The sequence below is a fragment of the Mastigoproctus giganteus genome, chromosome 9 (assembly GCF_048544385.1).
Source record: "Mastigoproctus giganteus isolate SK-2022 chromosome 9, ASM4854438v1, whole genome shotgun sequence".
NCBI lineage: Eukaryota > Metazoa > Arthropoda > Arachnida > Uropygi > Thelyphonidae > Mastigoproctus > Mastigoproctus giganteus.
This window is the reverse complement of record NC_143583.1, coordinates 128,608,059-128,632,432: the sequence shown is the minus strand read 5'-3', so window position 1 is coordinate 128,632,432 and position 24,374 is coordinate 128,608,059. Positions and strand designations below refer to the sequence as shown.

General features: G+C 32.9%; 1 protein-coding gene across 1 annotated transcript in view; it reads right to left on the bottom strand.

Annotated features, from left to right (window-relative positions):
• LOC150080720 (phospholipid-transporting ATPase VA) overlaps positions 1–24,374 on the bottom strand; it is a 380,422-nt gene that overhangs the window by 12,869 nt on the left and 343,179 nt on the right. The window contains exons 20-22 of the mRNA XM_090381627.1: positions 22,839–22,919; positions 12,152–12,256; positions 2,248–2,435 (exon numbers count right to left, since the gene is read on the bottom strand). Coding sequence (XP_090237753.1) covers positions 2,248–2,435; positions 12,152–12,256; positions 22,839–22,919 — 374 coding nt within the window. The remainder of the gene's footprint in view (positions 1–2,247; positions 2,436–12,151; positions 12,257–22,838; positions 22,920–24,374) is intronic.

The following is a 24,374-nucleotide window of genomic DNA, read 5'->3' as shown; positions in this document are numbered from 1 at the left end:
GTAGTCACCCACCATGTACTTGTGCATGGAGGTTATACCCAGGATTACTAACAGTCCCACCATCGTGAAGGTGCAAGAAGAGGATTTGGCTGTCACAGACCATCCAGACTTTGCCCAAATTGGGTCCACTTACTTGAGTGTCACCCGAATATCAGTTCTATCAGCATTTTAGACTCCCAGGTAGCAAGTACAGCTTGTCTGGCATATCTCAGAGAATGTTTGTGACAACCTCAAGGACCAAATTGCCACTTCAGCCAAAGATAAAGCTGACGTGTTAGCATCCAAACTTTTCTTCCAGCTCGTATATTGATGACCTTGGTAAACCACCTCCTACAATTCCCAGTACACCCATTCAATGCCTCCTTTGGTTTTCTGTCAAAAGGATGTCAGAAAGATTTGGAATAATCTCAATGCTAAGAAAGCACCAGGTATTGATGGCATTTTTCCACTTGTTCTCAAAACCTTTGCTCCTGAATTTACTTCTGTTTTGTGTCACCTTTTTTCTCTTTCTTATTACAAAGGTGTTTTCCCTTCTGCTTGGAAATTTTCTCATATTCAGCCAGTCCCTAAAAAGGGTGACATATTCCTCCCATCACTCTTCTAATCTTTTTAAAGTAATGGAGAAATCAATTAACTGCGAACTCTTAAACTATCTAGAAACCTTCCAACTGATCAATGATCACCAGTATAGATTCTGTCAGTGTCAATCCACTGGTGATATTCTGGCTTATGTTACCCATCTATAGACAAGTTTGATGGAAGAGTTTGGTGAAACTAAAGCATTTGCTCTTGACATTTCAAAGGCTTTTTATCATGCTTTTTATCATAAAAAAGCTTCCATCTTATGGTTTTCTAACTTCTTTGTATTTGGGTATCTGGTTTTCTGTCAGACCACTCATTGCAGGTGATGGTAGTCTGTCTTCTAACTTCTCCTCTAATACTGATGTTCCCCAAGGTTCAGTTCTTTTTCCCACTCTTTTTTCTGTTGTATATTAATGACCTTCTTGCACTGACCAGAAATCCTAGCCATAGCTTTGCTGATGATAGCACATTGCATTCCATCTTCCAGTTTGAGAAACCTTTCCCTGCACAAAAAACTTTAACTTCTCAAATATCCACTACCATTTCCTTAAATGCTGATCTCCAGGTAATTTTCCAGTAGGTCAAAGATAACTTAGTTGATTTCAATCCTTCTAAAAATCATGTCCTGTCGTCTAACTCACGAAAAGGATTCTTCTGCTCCTATGCTTATGTTTGGCGACATTCAATTCTAGGTAAGATCATATATCTCTATTAGGGATTACCCTAACTTCTAATCTCTCTTGGCATAAGTACATTACAAATATTGCATCCTCCACATGTAAAAAACTGGATTTTCTCTTTTGCTCTTGACATTACTTTTCTTTCAAACAGCAGTCACTCTGTACAAATTGAAAATCTGCTCTACCATGGAATATTGTTCCCACATCTGGGGCAGTGCCCCCAAAACCTCTCTCAGGCTTCTGGATTTCATTCAAAAGAGGGCAGTTAGGCTAATTAATGACTCATCTCTAACAGAGTCTCTCCACTCTGTCTCATAGATGTTCTTTCTGCTGCATGCCTTTTCTATAGATACTTCCATGGGCACTGTTCTTCTGAATTGGCTTCTATAATTCCTGCAGTTTCTTGCAAAGAAGTCCGAACACGTGCCACAACCAGTCAACATCCTTTTACTGTCCAACTTCAAACTCACAGAACTGACTTTTCTGCTTCTTCATTTAACTTTGTTTTTCTGGAAAAACCTTCCTTCATATGTATTTCCTGAAATTACAATCTACAGAAATTAAATTCTAATGTCAACAAGTATCTTCTTTCATCTTCTCAACCTTCAGCCTACGCATGGTACTAAGTACTATAGGTTCTAATACCTCTCGTGTTTGAGGTTTTCAAAAAAAAACTCCATTCTTGCCATTGCACTAATGCAAACAGTTTACACCTTTTCTGACAACAAAACGATATGTGCTTCTTGCTCACACTTAGCAATCCTATGAAGTGAACACAGTGGAACATTTTAAAATACGAAAAATTAAATCACACACAAGTATAAAGTACTGAAATGCAATTGCTCACAATAAAAATGCTTAGGTCATCACCTAAGCACTTCTGATGGTGATGATATTTAATATGAATATGTGATGACCTTGTTTAGCATTCTGTATAAGGGATTCAGTACTGTACATGAAAACTTACTTATAATAAATTACCTACCTGGGTAAACAGGCAGTTATAGCTATCAGCACAATGGTTAACCAGAAATTGGCAGTTGTCATGGCATGCTGAATTACCCAATAAGGATTCTGTAATGTAGTAGTGCCTACAGCTAGAAAATTATATGTTACAGCAAACCCAAAGTAGACAGCAAGACTTAAGATAATAGACATCACATGTAACCATGTCTGAAATGCAAATAAAAACATGTACACTTAGCAAATTCTAATATTCTCAGTTAATTACTATATTCTTAAAATCTAAGTTCAATATGAATATAAAAATGATCCCTTGAATTTGGTGGCAATTAGAAAATAAATGTCAAATTGGAGTTTTATTTTATTTTATCACTTATCCCCCCTTCTGGTAACAAATTTAGAAGTTTATGGACCTAAAGCACCTTAGTACTATGGATGAGTTTAGCAGTGAGAAGAAAAATTCTCATTAATGAAATTTAATTAGAGTATTTCAGGGAAACACATGAATGAAGATTAGTACAGAAATTTGTATAAAGAAAATGCTTGCTGTTTAAGTTTATATGAACTATAGGGCTTTTATGTCAGTAAAGTGGCTTGTTTACTTGGACCTCATTTGGAAAGGTTTGGGTTTGAGTACTGTCCAAAACTGGAAGAATTTCTGAGAGCCCTTGCACTCAAGTTGCCTTAACCAGTCTCGAGCAGAGGTGTGTGAGAACCCCTACACTGGCAAAAAAAACTTGCTAAAGTGATTTAAAAAGTTTTTAGCTCAGCAGTAAAAGGATGTTAGCCTGAAAACAAAAAAAAGTTTTGTAGCTTTAAAAGAAAATGAAGGAATTTACAAATACAAATTCAGGAGGCATGACATAATGACATGATTTTCTACATACATTTACAGAAATGCATGGTACAGAAACAAAATGTATCTTGAATAAGGAAAAGAGTAAATGAATAAAAGATGTGCCACTGATTAGTTTAATTTATTTCTTTGTATAGTCAAGAAATTATACAGCATCCCATATTTTAAAGAGAACTGAATATGCACAAAATTAAACTTGTTCAGAGAAGGTTCTCTCTCTCCTTGACTGATGTCTTTTTGCTTCCAATGTATGGATGACAAAAGGAATAATGGGCACAAAATATACTAAAATTAAAAGACAAGACAAAAATTAAAAATTTATTTTATTTTAAAATTTTAATTTTTGTCTTGCTTTTCACCAATCAGTGGATTTTATATTGCATATTTTCATTTTTGTTAGGCTGACCATTGTTTCAAATCAACGTGGAAATTTACATTTTGTTTTTTCCAGTATGTTTGAGTTGTTTCCTGGTTATTGGATTACTGTATATTCCAGAGTATAAAGTTGATCTTTGAAGTACTAAACCATAGTCTAAAATTAAGGTTGACTTATACACAGAGTATAAAATTCTAAACTTAAATTAAAGCCACATGCTCAGGGTTAATCGACATGAAGTAATACCAGTATTATCAATTTCTTTAAAAGAAGTTCCATAATGAGGAAATTATGAAGAAATCAATTTGCAATGCAGTAATAAATAGGCAAGAAATGGCTAGGCAACATTATCAGACTCCCAAACAGGCATACAATAGTGTTGATAAGAGTAATGTCACATCATTCCTTACACCTGTAAGTTTTGGTTTTGTGATGTTCTACAGAAGGGAGTGCAGTATATGCTAACTGCTTTCTTCACAGTTTACTGTGCAGTGCAGTGCAATAAAATATCAGCGTATTTTAGATGAAAGAGCAGAAATAACTGAATTAAAAAAGGGACAGTGTTCCAATGCAGATTTTACTGTAATATACCACCATGCGAGATGCAAAATATGGTTGTAAAAGGAGCTGACTTATAGAGCAAATATATGATTTATCATGAATTTAAGGCAAAAAATAGAAGTCAACTTATACACAGAGTCAATTATTTTGTGATTTAAAAAATTTTCAAACACTTTGCAATATTTCTTTCTTAGGTGTATTTGGACTCTTCTCCCATCCTCTTCTGTATGTCCAACAGGTTCATGCAGATGGGAATGGGAAAGGGGGGGGGATCCTTTCAATAAGCAATTATGCCATATATTACAGATCCCATGCCACTATGCTTCCAAGGGTGAGTGCAGGCTCTTTCTTGTGAAATTTAGTATTTTTAGTTTATCCAGTTTTTCAATTCTTTTCACTTGGTTCTGTAAGGTCATCCATGATCTGTATGCACTACGTATTATAACTACTTTTATTGGCACATCCTTTATAAATTTATTAATACAAAATTCATATCTAAATTTACCTTCACAGCACGTGGCAACTACACATGCACAATAGCATACAGATCATGTCGGAAACAGAAGCAAGAACATTGCTGTCTTTTTCATAATTTCGGTGGATGACCTCTGATGACGACACTGAAATTGTGAGAGACACTGCAATGTTATTCCATTTTAGTCACTTTTTCACTTCTTATTTTAATCTCCAATCCATTTCTTCCTCTTTTTCATTCCATATAATGCTCCCAGTGTATACCGTATTTTCATTAGATTTAAACCAATTAAATCTAATCTACGTGTTCTACTTACAATTTTATTTATATATATATATATATATTGTGTTTTTAATAATTAATATAAATGTCTAAATGATTATTTTCAATTTATCCCTTGCAACGTTAATGCTATTGCCGTGTGGCAATTAGACATTATACGTGCCTGATATATTATAGTTTGATTGTTTAACTACTTCAATTTTCTGGTATTTAATTTCTATAAAGGTATTAAGGTGTAAACGGAACAGGAGGTTCAGTTAGAAAATGTAGTCTAACCTATTCCTGGGGGTTTGTAATGGTATTAAAGATATGATTAATACCTGATGAAATTAAAGTTAAAATTATAATTATTTTAACAAACTTTAAATAACATTAATTAATCAACAAATCAATATCAACTAAACATTCCTTTGCCTGGTCATCCACCCGCTACTTCATCGGGGGCTTTGAGCGGATCGATAGCCAGATTAAAGGAATGTCTCATAATTACCCGTTTCTGTTAACTCCTTATCAGTTGAGATTATTTTTGCTCTTGTAAATTATTTAGTTAACTGAATATGGATAGATATAATTTAATTTGTAATGTCAGATAATTTTAATTTTTAGAAAAACTTTAAAATTAGCATCGTAATCAGCAAACTGGTGGAGGAGATACCCGTTGGGCTTTGTTTCTCCTCCACCAGTTTGCTGATTAATGTTATTTAAAGTTTGTTAAAATAATTATAATTTTAACTTTAATTTCATCAGGTATTAATCATATCTTTAATACCATTACAGACCCCCAGGAATAGGTTAGACTACATTTTCTAACTGAACCTCCTGTTCCGTTTACACCTTAATACCTTTATAGAAATTAAATACCAGAAAATTGAAGTAGTTAAACAATCAAACTATAATATATATATATATATGACGGTAACAGCCAGCACCTTTTTAGCACAGTTTATTACAGTAGTTCTTTTTTGTGATAAAATAGCGTTTAATTTTGTTACATTATTAGTTTATTACACCATATTTGGTTTACATTTTTAATGCTACATTGTTTATAAAATCTTATTTACAGTAGAAATATATATATATATATTTAAATTGGCCACTAATAAGATAATGAACAGTCTCATTAAAACATCCATTTAAGGGTATGGATGTTTCTTATATATAAGAAATAGAAATAATTGATAAAAGACATGGTAAGATGGGAAAGTTATTAACAACAACGTGCCAGGCCTAATGGAAGGAGATAAGAGAAAAAGAATGTTAAGAACCTAATAAATTAAGTGGAATTAATGGCTGAATTATCAAGCCAAATCATATTTATAAAAGCTAGAAAGGAAGTGGTAATTAATGAATATTAAAAAAATAATAAAATAGAAATAAAATGAAAATGAAAATAAATTGGTACATAGATTAGGTATTTCATCAGGGGACTACACCTGATCATGTACTAAAACACTGCGTTTCTATACAAACCCATGCTGATGGAGGTAGCATTAAAGAATAATAATATTGTGAAAAAAAAAAAAAAAAAAATTATTAAAACCTCCAGAAACATGAGTAAGGTAGCCCCAACGCAGTGTGTATATTTTAAGTAAAACTTTAAATTAAGTTAAGGTAAAAAAAAAAAAAAAAAAATTAACAGGCAGCAGCATAGAAATGGGAAGTAATACAAGGTATGGGAGGGAAAAGGTAGTAAAAAAAAGAGAGACGAAGATAGCGAGAATAAAAAAAATAAGGAATGTCCGAATCGCCCTCGTATTGCACTAATAGTTCAACGGACAGAAAAAGAAAAATAGAAAGTAGAAAGATGTAAAGAGAAGGAAAAGATTTTAAAAGATACTAGGCAAGCTAGGTGTGTAAGCACCCAACCTCTTAGAGAGGGCCTTGGCTGTGAAGGTGTTAGTAGAAGAGGAAAACTAATACCCCTAGCCTGTGATATATTTTTTTGTTAATGTCAGATGTAGAAAAAACAAGTAAAAATACAAGTGAAAAAAAAAATAAAATAAAATAAGAAGCAAAATTAAGAAGAAAAATAAAATTAAATACCTTTAAAATTATGTAGCATCAATTAGTAAAATGCATAATAAACATGATTAATAAATAGAATACAAACAGGGAGAGCTATGACGACGGTGAAGTTGCTTAGTAGAAAAAACAATGGAAGCCCTCTATAGTTAAAAGTGAGGAAAAAGGTCCGATTAATAATAATTAAAAAAAATTAAGAATGGAAATAAAAATGAAAATAGAAATAAAATAAAGGTAACTTAGAAAGTGAAAAGGCATGAGCATCGTTCAGAATAGAAGTCATATGATGTGATTACTTTCAAAGTGGTGGAAATACCACCATTTAAATATACAACTGTACAATTATCATGTTAACCCTAATCAAAATGAGACTTAGTGAATCCGAATTTTTGTTTAATGAAGTTAGAAAGATTTCTAATAATACAATTTATAAAATTAATTGGAATATCATAATTGCTATTTTTAAATATAAACCCACCTATCTTCTTAATATAAACCCACCTATTTTCTTAATGTATACCCACCTATTTTCTTAATGTAAACCCACCTATACCTCCCTTCTCTCACTTCTCTCTATCATACTTACTTATCCCACGTCTCTTTATCTTCCTTTTCTCTTTACCTCCTTAGTTCACATTTTAAGATGGTTTCGTCGCTAACACAACTTGCCCTATTTAATTTATCCTCTTTTCATGCATGAAGTTACACTAAACTATTTGGCGAGTCAGCACTGTGTTGCCTCTAGTTCAGCTAGAAAACTTGTTGCGCTGTATCCCACTCCTGAGGATACTGTGTTAAATACTAAACAGGAGAATCATACGTTTAGCCCTAAACACTTTGATTCTGTGCCCATACATTCTACACATATTCTAAACCAAACTATCTTTTAGAAAATGTTCAGACAAATGATGTCTTACTTGTCCCATGATGGATAATTCCATTTCCAACTCTAATTCTATCTCCACTCCGTTTTGTAAAACCAATATCATATATTTACTTACTTGTAATATATGTAATATTAAATATGTTGGCCAAACTTCAAATTCTCTTAATATTAGAATCAACGGACACAGATCCAAAAGCAAAAATCTTGCATTTGGCAATAATATTGATACTGAAATTGAACTCTTTCACTTCCACCATCACGGTTTTAAAAACGTCAAAATCAAAATTATCGCTATCATTAATGATAACGTCCTTCAGGATTACTATGAAAATTTATTCATGTGTGCTTATAAGTCGTTGTATCCATACGGTTTAAACAATAAATTTTTTAACAAAATTTTATTTAGTAATGGTTGTTTAAACACCAGCCACTGCATTTTAGGCAATTTGCAACTTTCAGATCTTCCATGTCACTGTAATAACTCTATATATGCTCCTTTCATGGTGTTGGTCTCTGAAAGGAGCATATATATATCTCTATATATGCTCCTTTCAGAGACCAAAACCATGGACATATTATCACTGGCAATTTGAATATTGTCAACAACATCCCCCTCAAATTGGCCATGGAAAAAGGATTCAAATTTAGACCTATTCATAAAGCCTATTTAAATAATATATACAGGGATTTATATCTCAATATCTTAAATTTCAGCAACAAGTTAGCTCAAAAGTATACAATACCCCACGAAGCATTCTATAACTGGATAAATGTTGTATATCAAGATATTATAAAATCAGTTTCAAAATCTTACAGCCTTTATAATAATTCGCATATTAGGCACTCTAATCTCAAAAATGCCATCTCAGATCTACAAATAAAAAAAATTTATCATCACCCCTATAGATAAAGCTTCTAACAACTTTGCAATCTTTTGTAAACAGTTTTACTATACTACTCTCAAAAAGGAAGTCGACAGCAGTACCACCTTTTTATGTTGTAATCTTGGCATTAATACGACCATCAAAAAACTTATAGTTTTGCATAAAAAACTACATACCAAAATTCGCAATTCTACATTACCATTCTTATATATGATAGCCAAGTTCCATAAACATCCCGTAGGCTTTAGATTCATCACTAGTGCCAAAAAAAGCGGCTGTTATCTTCCAGGTAAACAATTTTTTAAACTACTAACTACTATCTTCATTAATATTCCATCCAACTGGATCATTAATAATAACCACAACATCATTAAAATCTTTAATTCTAATGCCAAAATCTTCAGTATCAAAACTTTTGACTTTACTAACTTATTTACTTCCTTGCCACATCATTTAATTATCTCTGTGCTTAATCAATTATATCTTAAATACAAGCACATTCTACCCGTGGATGAGATTGTCTGGAATAATTATATCAACCTATGTATTCTGAACAACTACATTTACGATGGCATTAGTACCTATAGATAATCTATAGGAGTTCCCATGGACTCACAAATTTCCAGTATAGTTTAACTTATTTCTTCACTACTACGAAGATCTTTATACTCATAATAATCCAAACCTTAACTTCTTTGCATTTAGATATGTTGATGACATCTTGATTTTAAATAATCATTTTGAAAATATTGCAAAATTGATATATCCTACTGAACTTACCTTAAATAAAGAAAATAATGGTAACCAGCACGCAAACTTTCTCGATTTAAATATTACTTTAAATAATTTTCCTCTTCACCATAACTTGGCAGTTGTTATTTTGTTGTTATTTGGTTTTTAGGAGCATTAGCAACTAAGGCCACATTGCTCCGGGATACGCGGTGGCCACTCCCTGACCTTTCCGCATTTGGTGGTGACGGGCTCGAACCCCGGTCTAGTCAAGAAGCGTGTGCTATGCACTGCCGCTCCTTCCCACCTGGCTACGGAGTCGCCTAACTTGGCAGTATTTGATAAAAGAAGTCAATTTAATTTCAACATTATTTATTTAACAAATTGGAATTCTAATATTTCTATTAGAGTTCATAAAATATCATTCATACACAAATTTTGCATCTTGCATATCTTAGCAGCAATCAAGCACTTTTTATCAAAGCTTTAAATGGCCTTTACAAAATTATGTTTCAATGATATTCCAATTAATTTTATAAATTGTATTATTAAAAATCTTTCTAACTTCATTAAACAAAAATTCGGATTCACTATGTCTCATTTTGATTAGGGTTAACATGATAATTGTACAGTTGTATATTTAAATGGTGGTATTTCCACCACTTTGAAAGTAATCACATCATATGACTTCTATTCTGAACGATGCTCATGCCTTTTCACTTTCTAAGTTACCTTTATTTTATTTTAATTATTTTTAATTATTATTAATCGGACCTTTATCCTCACTTTTAACTATAGAGGGCTTCCGTTGTTTTTTCTACTAAGCAACTGCACCGTCATCATAGCTCTCCCTGTTAGTATTCTATTTATTAATCATGTTTATTATGCATTTTACTAATTGATGCTACATAATTTTAACGGTATTTAATTTTATTTTTCTTCTTAATTTTGCTTCTTATTCTTCTTTTCACTTGTTTTTTCTACATCTGACATTAACAAAAAAATATATAACAGGCTAGGGGTATTAGTTTTCCTCTTCTACTAACACCTTCACAGTCAAGGCCCTCTCTAAGAGGTTAGGTACTTACGCACCTAGCTTGCCTAGTATCTTTTAAAATCTTTTCCTTCTCTTTACATCTTTCTACTTTCTATTCTTCTTTTTCCGTCCGTTGAATTATTAGTGCAATATGAGGGCGATTCGGACATTCCTTCTTTTCTTATTATCGCTATCTTCATCTCTCTCTTTTTTTTTTACTACCTTTTCCCTCCTGTACCTTGCATTACTTCCCATTTCTATGCTGCTGCCTGTTACATTTTTTTTTTTTTTTTTTACCTTTTTTCTTTTAACTTAATTTTTTAAATTTTATTTTTTTTAACTTAATTTAACAGTTTTACTTAAAATATACACTGCATTGGGGCTACCTCACTCATGTTTCTGGAGGTTTTAATATATATATTTTTTCACAATATTATTATTCTTTAATGCTACCTCCATTAGCATGGATTTGTATAGAAATGCAGTGTTTTGGTACATGATCAGGTGTAGTCCCCTGATGAAATACCTGATCTATGTATCAGTTTATTTTCATTTTATTTCTATTTTATTATTTTTTTAATATTCATTAATTACCACTTCCTTTCTAGCTTCTGTAAATATGATTTGGCTTGATAATTCATCCTGTTAATTCAGCCATTAATTCCACTTAATTTATTAGGTTCTTAACATTCTTTTTCTCTTATTTTTTTTTTTTTTACCTTTTTTCTTTTAACTTAATTTTTTAAATTTTATTTTTTTTAACTTAATTTAACAGTTTTACTTAAAATATACACTGCATTGGGGCTACCTCACTCATGTTTCTGGAGGTTTTAATATATATATTTTTTCACAATATTATTATTCTTTAATGCTACCTCCATTAGCATGGATTTGTATAGAAATGCAGTGTTTTGGTACATGATCAGGTGTAGTCCCCTGATGAAATACCTGATCTATGTATCAGTTTATTTTCATTTTATTTCTATTTTATTATTTTTTTAATATTCATTAATTACCACTTCCTTTCTAGCTTCTGTAAATATGATTTGACTTGATAATTCATCCTGTTAATTCAGCCATTAATTCCACTTAATTTATTAGGTTCTTAACATTCTTTTTCTCTTATCTTCTTCCATTAGGCCTGGCACGTTGTTGTTAATAACTTTCCCATCTTACTATGTCTTTGTTAATAACTTTCCCATCTTACTATGTCTTTTATCAATTATTTATATTTCTTATTTTATAATTGTATCCTGTTCTGTAGCCTTGTGCATCCAGGTACATCTATTTTCTTATCTTCTTATTTTCTTTTCTCTTCTCTTTTTCCTTATTTCCTTTTCTTTATTACCTTTTATATATACTATATATATATATATGTTTTTTTATTTTCAATTATATAGGATAGCATGAAAATTAATGATGAAATGTCTAAATAGGATTTTTTTTTTTTTTTTTTTTTGAGACAAACTAAAATTAAAATTTTTTGAAATAAGAAATATGCCAGTCCTGGATTCTGCAGTAGTAAATCTTTCTAGAGATGGAAAGGTTTAGTATATCTATTGTTAGAATCCTTGCTTATTGCTCTGAATTTTTTTCTATGAAAATTTTACCTCTGTTCTAAAAATCGGATTATGCAGAAGGTCTAAAACTTGACATTCAACAGACAGATTTCTTGGCTTTCTGAAATCTCAGAAGTTAGTTTTCACAGATATCTTGACCTCAGCTCATTAAAAAAGACAGAAGAAAAAATAAAATTGACACCTTTAATGAAAAAAAATATATATATATTTTTAGTGAATATCATATAACAATGACTTACCCACGACTTAACCTCAATGGCTAAATGTAACAACTGTACAATAACACAAGCAGTGCAAATAGTGGTTCCAAATTCCCATATGCCAACATCAGTGTCACGGTAGGTCTGAAAGCAAGACAGTTATCACTGTTCAAAAGAATTAAATACACCTTGCAAAAATTATCTTTAAATTTACTTGCCAGGGTTTACTGAATTGATAGGCTCTGGTCAGTGCTTATTATGATTTACAACTCGCCAAGTACTGTTAGACTGAAAGTTTTGTATCTCTCAATAATGAGGCACAATTAATTAACTAATAAATAGCTAATACAGTGTTTTAGGATATTTTAAATTATTAAAACCATGCTTCTTTAAAACTCTTCGGTCTACCCAAAATCAACTATTCTATTGTTAGAATCGTATCTCGGGAATCTTTAAGATAAAATTATAAAACTATTCGTTTGGAACTTATGTCTAATACAATAAGGGAGGAGAAACTGATTTCCCAGGGAAAGAGAGTGTATGGTCAGATATTGCACAATTCCTCGCCCTAGTTCCCTGCCATTGGCCTCTCACCAAAAGAGCGGAAGGAGAGGAGAGCATCTCAGTTCCCATGCCCACAATAGTACTAAAAAGGTTTTTTTTCGCTACAACGGAGGTGGGATGTTCGGTTGTTTTCATGGGATGATTACCAAAAATGGGAGTGTCACCATAAATGGGCATTCTTGGATGACTTTGTCTCTGTGACGTAGAACGAGATAATGTTAGTATATAAAGGATTCTGTGAGGCACCAAGGAGAGACCTTCTTGCTTTTGAAACAGAGACTGGCAGGAGAGTGGAACGTCTCGTCGTCAAACGTCCAGGGTCCTGGCGATGTGAAGGGAAGGTTCTGCATTCGGTGTCGCTCCAGCCTTAAGAACAGCCAAGGAGGAGAGACAAAGGAAACATGGCTCAGAAGACCGTACCCTAGTTTCCACCAGAGGGAAGGAGGTTTCACAACCTGTCCTGAAGCAAGAGATTCAACTGGTAAGACATTATCTCATTTGTGTGAATGTAAACCTTGAACACAACATCAATAGATACCATTTTAATGCTTCCTTCCTAAATATTTAATCTTTGTAATTTAACAATGAAAGGGAACTTCTCCCATGGTTGTTGGTACACAGGAATCTGACAGCAAGGTGCTGTGGGGATAAGAAACGGGAAGGAGTGAGCCTGTTCACATTAGAACAGATGTAAGATAGTGTAAAGTAATGAGAACACCCAAAAGAACTTTGCCTAAGGTTCTTCTCCTATCCAACCATTCTGTTCTATGTTTAAATGTTTTGTGAATGTTGTAGCTTGTTAAACCAGAGCCAAACAATAAGTCTACTGAAGGAATAGTTCCAGTGATACTAGAATCCAGTATGTTATAAAGGTGTTTTTGCTAATACAATATTATTAATCCTAAAACAGATCAATGTTGTTGTTATGAACATAAACCTAGAAGCAATATATATACATATCTTTACTTTTACACAAATAACTAGACGGAGTGCAAGTCTGTATACATGTTTTCTTTTGTTATAATAAATGTTGTGTTACATAATGTCTCATTCTCTCTGCCCATATCCTCATACACCAGTGGAAACAAGTACAAACCAATAAAGGGTTAAAAAGCGGGGATTGGGGGGGGCGACACTCAGCGATCCCCCAAATCTTAAATCACAACATGATCCAACGCTGCAGCAATTAAGTGCTAGAACAGCCCTTGATTTGCCGAGAGCACGGATTTTGTCCTAGCCTGACGATCATCTCATTAAGAATAATTATCATAGGAAAAGTAATACGGCCATAAGTCAAGGGGAATAAAGAAGAGAAGAACAGAGAGGGAGCCCCTGATAGTACAGCTGTAAAAGGCCAAAATTCTATACATTGTTAACAAAGTATAAACATTAATTATTTCTTTTTAGTTACTGATGTAATAATCCATTATTTCACTATTTCTTTCCCTTTAAGCTATTAAAGTTTTTCTCATCATTATAAACAATACCATGAACTAATAACAGTTATACAAAGCTTGTTCAAACATGAATGGGAATTTTTGAAAAACTTCATTGGTATTAATTAACAATAATAAAAACAATGTTAAGTCTTCAGATAGGATAACCAATTTTTTAATGCAGTGAAAAACAAGTTATCTTTTAGAATATCAAATTAAACCATTTTTTTGATAAGAGCTCATCGATAAAAAATAATGTGAATCTTATTATAAATATTTTAATACATTTAAAAAAAAATTACATTCCTCTCATCTAAACAAACTGAAATCAATATCACTAAGTAGCTTGTTTGTTTGTTGTTTGGTTTTTAGGAGCATTAGCAACTAAGGCCATATTGCTCCGGGAATATGTGGTGGTCATTCCCTGACCTTTCCACATCCTTCGTATTTGGTGGTCACGGGCTCGAACCCCGGTCTAATCAAGAAGCGTGTGCTACGCACTGTTGCTCCTTCCCACCTGGCTACGGAGGCACCTTCACTAAGTAGCCAGTAGTAACAAAATGTAAGAAAAAAATAAATAAATAAACCAAGTAACCAATATACCTTCACTCTTCATTTACTCAGATATCTCAAATATATATCCCATCCCTCCTGAAAGCAAGAAGAGGTGGGAGTTTATTCCAACAGCTAATCCCTCTTTGACAACAAGAATGATATCCACAACATTAAAAACATCGATTCTAAAATTATCAGTGATACCTTTAAGAATCTGTGTTCTCTCTCTATCTGTGGGATTAACTGATTGAAATGTTTAAGGCTTGAAAAGTTTGAGCAAGGGAATTTTTACACTCTGTCACATGACATAGAGAAGGGGACATACATTTAAATTGAGAGAGGATAATTGTAGAATAATGTGCAAAAACAGATAATTCTCAAAAGTTTCATACTACTTCCTGTACTACTCCTTTAGTGATCATACCACAGTTCTTACAGAGAAGTATGTGAAGACAGTGTAAGGATAGCAATACAGTCACTGAGAGATTAGTACAGGAAATACTACAAAATGTCCAAGAATTATTTGTAATCCCTTTAAGAAATTAACACATTTTACTCTAGAAGGCTGAAGCGCTTAATCTTCCACTTGCCTCCATTTCATTTTACCTGTGTATCAAACCAATAAAACAATCTTAACCCCACGGATACATGTTTTACAAACACCAACTTACAAAAACTCAAGTTACCCTTGATAAGACTAATTCTTTGTGCAACTTTCCTAAAATGGAACCTGTATGCCTCTATGCAATATTCCAAATTCAGCTTAGCCATTACTTTATATAACTGAATAATAAATCCTTTCGTCTCTACAAAGGTCCTATAGATCATTGACAGAATCCCATGAACTGAATTCAACCAGTCTACTCTGTTCAGCAAACTTTGTATCAGACAATTAATCCCAAGTACTATTCATTATCAACTATCTTGAATTTTATGTTATCTAAGGATTACTATGCTACTCTAGGATTACTGCTACCTAGATGCAAGACTTTGCATTTTCCAGTGTTAACTAAGGTTCAAAATTTAGTGATTTGGCTGGCATTTTTTAGTTCATTCAAATATTTTATCCAGATCTTGTTGAAGCTACTTCATTACCCTATTAACTGTCATTAACCACACTGCTTGCCTCTGTATCATCAAAAAACTTATTAGACTTTAAACTTGAAATACCTATATCTATATTATAAATAAATATTAAAAATAGTAAGTCAAGCACCAAACCCTGTGGGATTCCCATTCATATCATAAGTCTATGAAGAGTAGTGGCTATTTATAACTGTCTGTCTACAGCCACTTAATCATTCCTTTATCCATATCAGTGACTTGCTTTTAAGATCATATTTCTCCAATTTATATAGTAATTGTTCATATATCAAAAACGTTACTGAAATGAATTAAATAATGTCAGTTATTCCTTGCACCCAATTCTTTAGTTATAGCTAATTACTCATAGATTAGTGACACAATCTCCCCTTAACAAAGTCACTTTGTGATTTGCTTATAATTCCATTCCTGGTCATATGATTTTGTATTATATCCTTAAGGCTTCTATAATGTTTCCTGGCCCAGAAGTGAAGCTGGCAGGCCCATAGTTGAAATTTTGAGTCACCTTTATGAATAGAAAAGATGTTTGTACATCTCCAGTCTATAAAGATTTCACTTGAATAAAGGCTGCGAGTTATAATACGTAAAAGGTTTGCTTACTTCTTTTGCAACTTCCTTCAATATAACTGGCCAGCTTCCAACACTTTTAATTTTAATAACTTTGCTTCTAGTCTCTTCCTAGTTATCAGAAAATCATTTATTTCCCAATTAATATTAGCCATATCAATGGTATCCACAACATTAAAAACTTCCAGGAGGAATGTGAACACATACTGTTACTCTTTGTGTCTTGAGATCTGTGGTAACAATATCAGTTTCCTTTTACAGCAAAAGTAAGTAAAGACTTTCTTGCTACCATTCCTTGCACACTTGGCTATGGCCTTTTTGTAATTTACTTTAGCATGCTTAACCTCCAAAGTAACCTTATTATTGACTAATTTATATTTATTGCATGATCTGGGTCTCCTGACAATTTATAATCATCTTTCAGGGTCACCAGTTTCTCTTTCATCCATTTTGGTTTACACCTTGGACAACATCTTTTTGTTGGTATATAAAGCTTAGTAGCTTTTAGAATAACTTCCTTCAACATTTCCTCTTTAGTATTTGCATTGTTTATTGAGATTACCATTTAGTCCCACTAAAGGAAAATTAAAAGATGTCTACGACCATCCTAATATTACCCATTGACGTTGATTGTGCCAGAGTTGCTAGAATTCACATTGTTTTTGTAACTTTTATTATTTTTTTCTTTTTTCAGTTTTAGATGTCTAAAATTCAATAATTTGCAGGAAAAATCTAGTGACAGTTTGTGATTTTTTTTTAGATTTATTTATATATTAGCATTAGCACAGGCATATGGCACAAGAAAGCAAGCTTATACAGAATCAGCCAAAAAAAAAAAAAAAAAAAAAAAAAAAACTTTCCCATTTCACTGATTCCAGCAGTTGCAAATGTTTATATAGTTCTTCCTTCACTCCATTCAAGCTATCAACTTCCACAATGACAGATGGAAGTTTGTTCAACAATTGACCACCTGCTGGGTAAAGGCAAATTTCCACACATCTATTCTAAAACTGTCTTTCCTAAATTTGAATTTATGCTCCCTCAAGTGTGCAATCTGAGCAGGAGGAAGAATCCCATCAGCATTGAGCTTGCTCAAACCATTCAAGGCCTTATACACCTCAATTAGATGACTTTGCAGGTGCCTAGACTGCAAATTTCAGAATTTAAGCCTTTCTTGGTAAGAGCAACCCTTTGTTTCCTTCACAAACCTTGTTTCCCTTCTCTGTACTTTTTCCAGCAGCTCTACATTCTTCCTAAAATGTATGCAGACCTGTATGCAATTTTCCTCCAGACCTGTATGCAGTTTTCAAGGTGTGGCCTGACCATTGTCTTATTCAAAGGGATAATCACCTCCTTATCCTTGCTAGAAAAATTTCTATATATCATTGATAAGACCCCATGAGCTGCTCTGACAGCCTATATGCACTGCTCAGAAAACTTCATATCTGACTGCATAATTACCCCCCCAGGACTTTTTCATTCTCCACTACTCTGATTGTAGTATTGCACAGTTTGTATGATATTCTGTGGTTATTGCTACCCATATACAGTACTTTGCATTTGTTAATGTTCAAATTCAGTTGCCACTTCTCAGCCCAGCTGCCCAACTTTTCTAGATCCTGTTGCTGTAGCGTACTGTCATCGCTGTCATTAACAACCCTACCAACCTTCGTATTGTCTGCAAACTTGACATTAACCCTGATATACCTTCATCGATATCACTGATAAATAAAGAAAACAACAACGGGCCCAACAACGAACACTGGGGAACTCCACTAATAATATTAGTCCACAAAAAGCAGTGTCCATTGATTACCACTCTCTGTCATCTCCCATTCAACCATCCCTTTATCCATAGCAGCAACTTGCACTTAATGCCATACTGCTTGAATCTGTACAGCAGTATTCCATGTGCAACAGTATCAAAAGCTTTCCTGAAATCCAAGTACATGATATAAAATTTATTTTTTGCATCCAGTTCCTTTGTAACCACATCGTAGTATCCAATCAAACTGGTCAGACAGGACTTCCCTTAAAAAACCCATGCCATGTCTGAATTATAACTGAAGTCTTGTCTAGATGATCCTGCAATGCTTCCTTAACCAGTGACTCCATTATTTTCCACGGAATAGAAGTTAAACTAACAGGTCTGCAATTACTCATGTGACACTTTGATTCACCTTTGTGAATTGGGGATACAATTGCACATTTCGAGTACATGGGCCTCTGTGAATCCAAGGATGCTCTCATAATTATGGGTAAGGGTTTGCTTACTTCCTTTGCTGCCTGCTTTAATATAACTGGATAGTTATATTAAACTATACAGTTATATTAAACCACCCCAGGTGCCTTTCTTATGTTTAACTTCAGCAATTTCTCCTCCACTCTGCTCTCAGTTATTACAAAATCATTTAGCTTCCTGTTAGAGTTTGATAAACTTCTGACCTCCACTTCCCTATAGAATTCCTCATGTGCGAATATAGATGCAAAATACTCATTCAGTTTGTCAGCTACCTGAGCAGGATCATCAACAGTTGAACCATCAATATTAAGTGGACCAACCTGATTCATCCCCTGCCTTCTAGTGTTTATATAAGTAAAGAAGTCTTTGCTGTTTTTCTTTGCATCCTTTGCCAGCCTAACCTCCTTTGTGACTTGATTACAGTCTAGCTTATATATACAACATAGGCTTCGATGTTACCTGATAATTTATATGTATCCCATGCATTTGTCTTCTCTGCCACAAGTCTTGTTAGTTCATCTGACATCCATTTAGACCTAAACCTTGAACAGTATTTCTTAGCTTGTATGAAAAGCCCAGTGGCTGCCAAGATTAATTCCTTGAATGATTCTCGTTTAGAATCTGCTTTTGGTAACATCATCAGTTGGGCCCAATATATACAATTTAAAAACTGTCTGTCTGAGACAGTTTTAAAACTGTCTGTCTGTGTATTCACCTTTACAAAAGCAAAATCCCTTCCCTTTACTCCTGATGGTATTTACATATTTAATAGTAAATCCCACATTAATAACTGTGATCATTGTCACCTAGTGGTTTCTTTATCTGCAGATCCTTTACCAACATGCATGAATTATCACTGTTGATAATTAGGTTAAGAGTATTACTCCCTCTTGTTGCCTCTCTAACTTGCTGCTGTAGAAAACAGTCATCTAATTTCGGTCAATATCTGGAAAGTTAAAATCACCCATTACAAGTTCTGATTTACTGGCCAATTCTATTTCTCTGTATAGCTATTCATTGTACTCATCAGTTTCATTAGGCTATAACACACTCCTACTATCATTTTTTTTTTTACAATAATATCACACCAAACTGACTCATCATTGCACTGTCCACCCATGTCAACTGGATGCACTGCCTTAGATTTTGTGTTTCTTAACTAACAGCATAACTCATCCTCCTTTCCTATCCTGTCTATCCTTTCTGTACACATTGTACTCCCCAAATTCCAATTCTGCACTCATTCCAATAAAAGCAGTGCAAGAATCACTTTCACCTCTGTTTGCGGCTACTGTTAATCTATTAGTCTGCGAATCCTACCAAGCTTAAACTAGCAGTTTTCTGACCCACCTAACACTGTCTCGATAGCATTAGTAAATATTCTTGCACTCTTTCTATTTAGGTGTATCCCATCCCTGTAGAAGCAGTCTCTCCTGTTTAAAAGATCAAAAAATAAGTTTTTAAAAAATTTTGTTTGCTAATGTTCAGAATTTTCTGTTTATATTGTGCTACTTTAACAAATAAATGACAAAGCAGTTCTACTTTTACAAGTATATTAAAAAAGTGCAGGAAATATAAAATAAATTTAATGGCAGGAGATTGCAGAATATGTTACTTCATGTTTGATAAACTTATCTGCAAGCAGCATATAAGTTCTGATATGTTTTTAAAATTGAAAGGTGGACAACAGTTACTTCCCATTTTGAAGTATATAAATCAAGAGTGTCACACTCTGGTTTTAGCACATGGTAAAATTACAATCTGTGTAATAAACCAATGCAAAAGTTTCTTATTAATTGTCCAAATGAATTGCTTACACTGTAATCAATTCGGTTGGCAAGCATATGATGAGCATTCAGTAAAAGGCTTAAGTTTTGCAAATTACAGTTTCTGGAGACTAGGCACCAGCGAGGTGATCTGATAGAGGTGTATAAAGCATTGAATGGTTTGAGCATGCTCAATGCTGATGGGATTCTTCCTCTCACTCAGAATAATCACCTGAGAGGGCATAAATTCAAATTGAGGAAAGACAGATGTAGGATAGACGTGCGGAAATTTGCCTTTAGCCAGCGAGTGGTTGGTTGGTGGAACAGACTTCCATCCCTTGTCGTGGAAGTTGATAGCCTAAATAAGTTTAAGGCTCAGCTGGACAGGTATTTTGAACGAACAGAGGGGTGAAGTGGAAGTGGTTTTTTTTTTTTTTTTTGGCTGATGCTGCATAAGCTTGCTTTCTTGCATCAAATGCCTCTACTAATGCTAATGCTAAAACACAATGTTTTAAGTGACAAAAGCAAAATCATTATTCGCTTCAAATGAATACCAAAAGACTGAATTGTAAATAAAGAGCTGCATCTTCAAGTGTTTTGTCATCTGGGCAATGTAATCAGAATAAAAATACTGAAGAAACAGGCACAAGAGAACTGGATTTTGCTGTGTGACAATGCATCTGTATATGGACCAATTTATATCATCTACCTTACTCATCAGATCATGCCAATTATCTTTTTTATTTCCTGAAGATAAAGCAATTACTTAAAATATGTTGGATATTCCAATGTTCTAAGATGTGACAAAAGCATTAAAGATAATGACACAAAATGAGTTCATCGTTTCTAACTGACAAAATCACTTCAAACAAAGAGGTTACTGTTGAGGACGTTACTCTGAGAAAAATGCTCTTTGATGCACATTCAATCATTTTGACAAACAAAAATAAAAAAATTGCAAAAACTTTTTTAATGTGCTGTATATGCATATCAGATAACATTCTCCCAAAAACCATTATAAACTCTAAAATGAATTTTGTAAAATTATATCATTACATGTAAAATTATATCATTAAATTATATCACAATAAGTTACATTTTCGTGCAGAGAAATTTTTTATTATTTCAGTTGATATTCATTTTTACTTACTTTCATGTGGGCATTTTTTTGTTTATTTATTTATTTATTTTAATTTTATTTATTTATTTTTTGAGAATTTCCACATGCACAAACTTTTGTGATTATTTAGCTACTATTACATGAAAAAATCGCCAATGTTAATTACTAGAAAATTTGCAATTCCATTACACTGACATGATCAACACAGTGCCACAATTACTTATCTTAGTGAGCTACAGTTACTTCTACATGCTGTCACCTAATAGAAAATTATTTTTTTAAGGCATATCCAAAACAAGTAATAACAAGCATGTATTTAAATTTTGATTTAAAAGTTGTAACATCATAAATTATCATCAAAACTGATAAAAAACAACATATAATATTAGAATCCAAATGTCTCAGTTTAGTCTGTTTAGATATATAATCACTGATCACATTAGTACAATGCAATGGTTTTCAACCGGGGTGCCACAACAACATTCCAGGGGTGCCACGTCATTTGGGTTTAAGTTACTTAAACTTATTTTTTAAATTTATATATTTATTTCATTATAAAAAGATGTACGGTATCTTTTTAATTTTGTGGTAATCTATAATTGATGTTTACTTAGTACCTCTATATAAAAATAAAATTATTATATATATATAATTTGTATTATGAAAAGTGATTTTTATAATTATATTATTATAATAACTATCATATAACATATTTTTTTTTAATATTACACACACACACACACACACACACACACACACACACACACACACACACACACACACACAGAGAGAGAGAGAGAGAGAGAGAGAGAGAGAGAGAGAGAGAGAGAGAGAGAGAGAGAGAGAGAGAGAGAGAGAGAGAGAAAATCGAATCTAACAGGCAGAAAATTGAGTACGGGTGCTGCAAAATAAAATAAATTACTTAGGAGTGCCGTTATTAAACAATGGTCGAAAACCACTGGTATAATGTAATAATTTAATCATGACATGAACACCAATGACAACATAGCATTTTAAAATGCTCACTGATCCTTTGCATATAATCTATACAAAAAATAATGACAAAGTTTTCAAAAAAAAAAAAAAAAAAAAAAAAATTCTTGTTGAGAACGAAACTCTCCATAACCTCTTTCAACTTAAAGACCGTTCTTCCCACAAAACTTTATTTTCAAGAGTGATTTCTAGAAGCTATGTTCATGGATTAATATTTCGGTAAAAAAGAGCTATAACAGCATATAACCATTTTGTAAATAAGCACACTGGTTTCAAAAATTTCATTAAAAATTTCTGAAAAAAATGAAAAGACATTTTGGATTTATTATTTTTATGAAATTAAAATTCTGTTAATGTTACATCATAAATATATACTTACCATATAAGGAAAAAAGAAGATAATCACACTTTGGTACAATGCATCTAACATATTTACCCAGAAGGAATATTTGGTATACTCCTATAAATATAAGAATATTGACCACTATTTTTGTGCATGAAACAAGAATATTCATAAATATTAAAGTTGAACAAGTTATAATGTCCTTACTGGCTGAAAAAACAAAGAAAATATAGTTGAAGCTTTTTATAGCAACCCCCCCCCCCTCCAGAGGAAATGAGAAAACCAGTCATTATACAGGATGTCCATAAATTATTGACCACATTACAAATTATTATATAACAGGAACTACAGGAGATATCGGCAAATAGTTTTTTTTCAATGGAAAGGACAACTTAAAAAAGTTAATAAGCTTCCACATGGAAGCTTATTAACTTTGTAGCAATCAGGATGTCCAAATGGTTTACAATTTCATGCAAAGTGTTCTCTAGCATTTGAGGCATTACAGAAGCAATTGCATCAGTGATTCACTCACTAAATTCATCCAGATTTGCAATGGGTGTATGATACACATAATCCTACAGAAAAAATTCCAGTGGGGTTATATCCAGTGAGTGAGAGGACCAGAGAATTGATCCTCCCTTTAAAATCCATCAGCCTGGAAAATTCTCACTGAGAAATTTTCGCTTAGTCAAAGCCCAATGAAGGAGAAATGCCATCTTGCTGAAACATACCGTACAGTTGATGTTCTGCCATCTGCAGGAAATCAAAATGCTATAGCATGTCCAAATAATCGTTACTGTTTACAGTAGTCTAAGCAAAGAAAAATGGGCCAATGAATGCACTCAACATTCTCCACACTTACTGTAGCCCAACCTGCACTCCTCCTATGCAGGACACTGCCAGTTCCATTAGACTGTTCTACCCATCATTTAATGGACTTGCATGAAGGTACCGCCTTTGCACTGTAACTACAGATTTAAACTCGGCAAACCACAATACACACATCGCTTTCTGTTGTACCATCACCATTTTAATGGTTATTGTGAGTCACAACTGTTATCAACACTAGTGACATCTACACAATGCTATATAAAACTCTGAGTGGTTCTTTCAAGTGACATAAACATTATTCATATATCAGATCTAGTCAGCACCTAATAATCATCTGTAACATGGTCAATAATTTATGGACACCCTGTACTGAAAGGATGTTATATTGATAGTTCATAAAATCAGCAAAAGAACAAAGAAAAGTTTGAGCATTTAATATAATACTACTAATACAATACAGTATAATCTAATTCAGAATATGTACTGCAGTATTAAACAAAAATTAAGATGTACATCATTTAAGTACAGCATACTTAAGATTAATTTGTAATTATGTATATAATTACATATTTTATTTGTTTATTATCAAAAGTTTACATAAAATTGACATATTTTAAGAAAGGAAATTTTCTTATTGTTTTATGTTGGTATATTTCAAATAAGTTGTTCGCGAACTGGTATTTTCTTTTCACAGCCCGGTACAAGGCCAAATAAGTTGTTCGCGAACTGGTATTTTCTTTT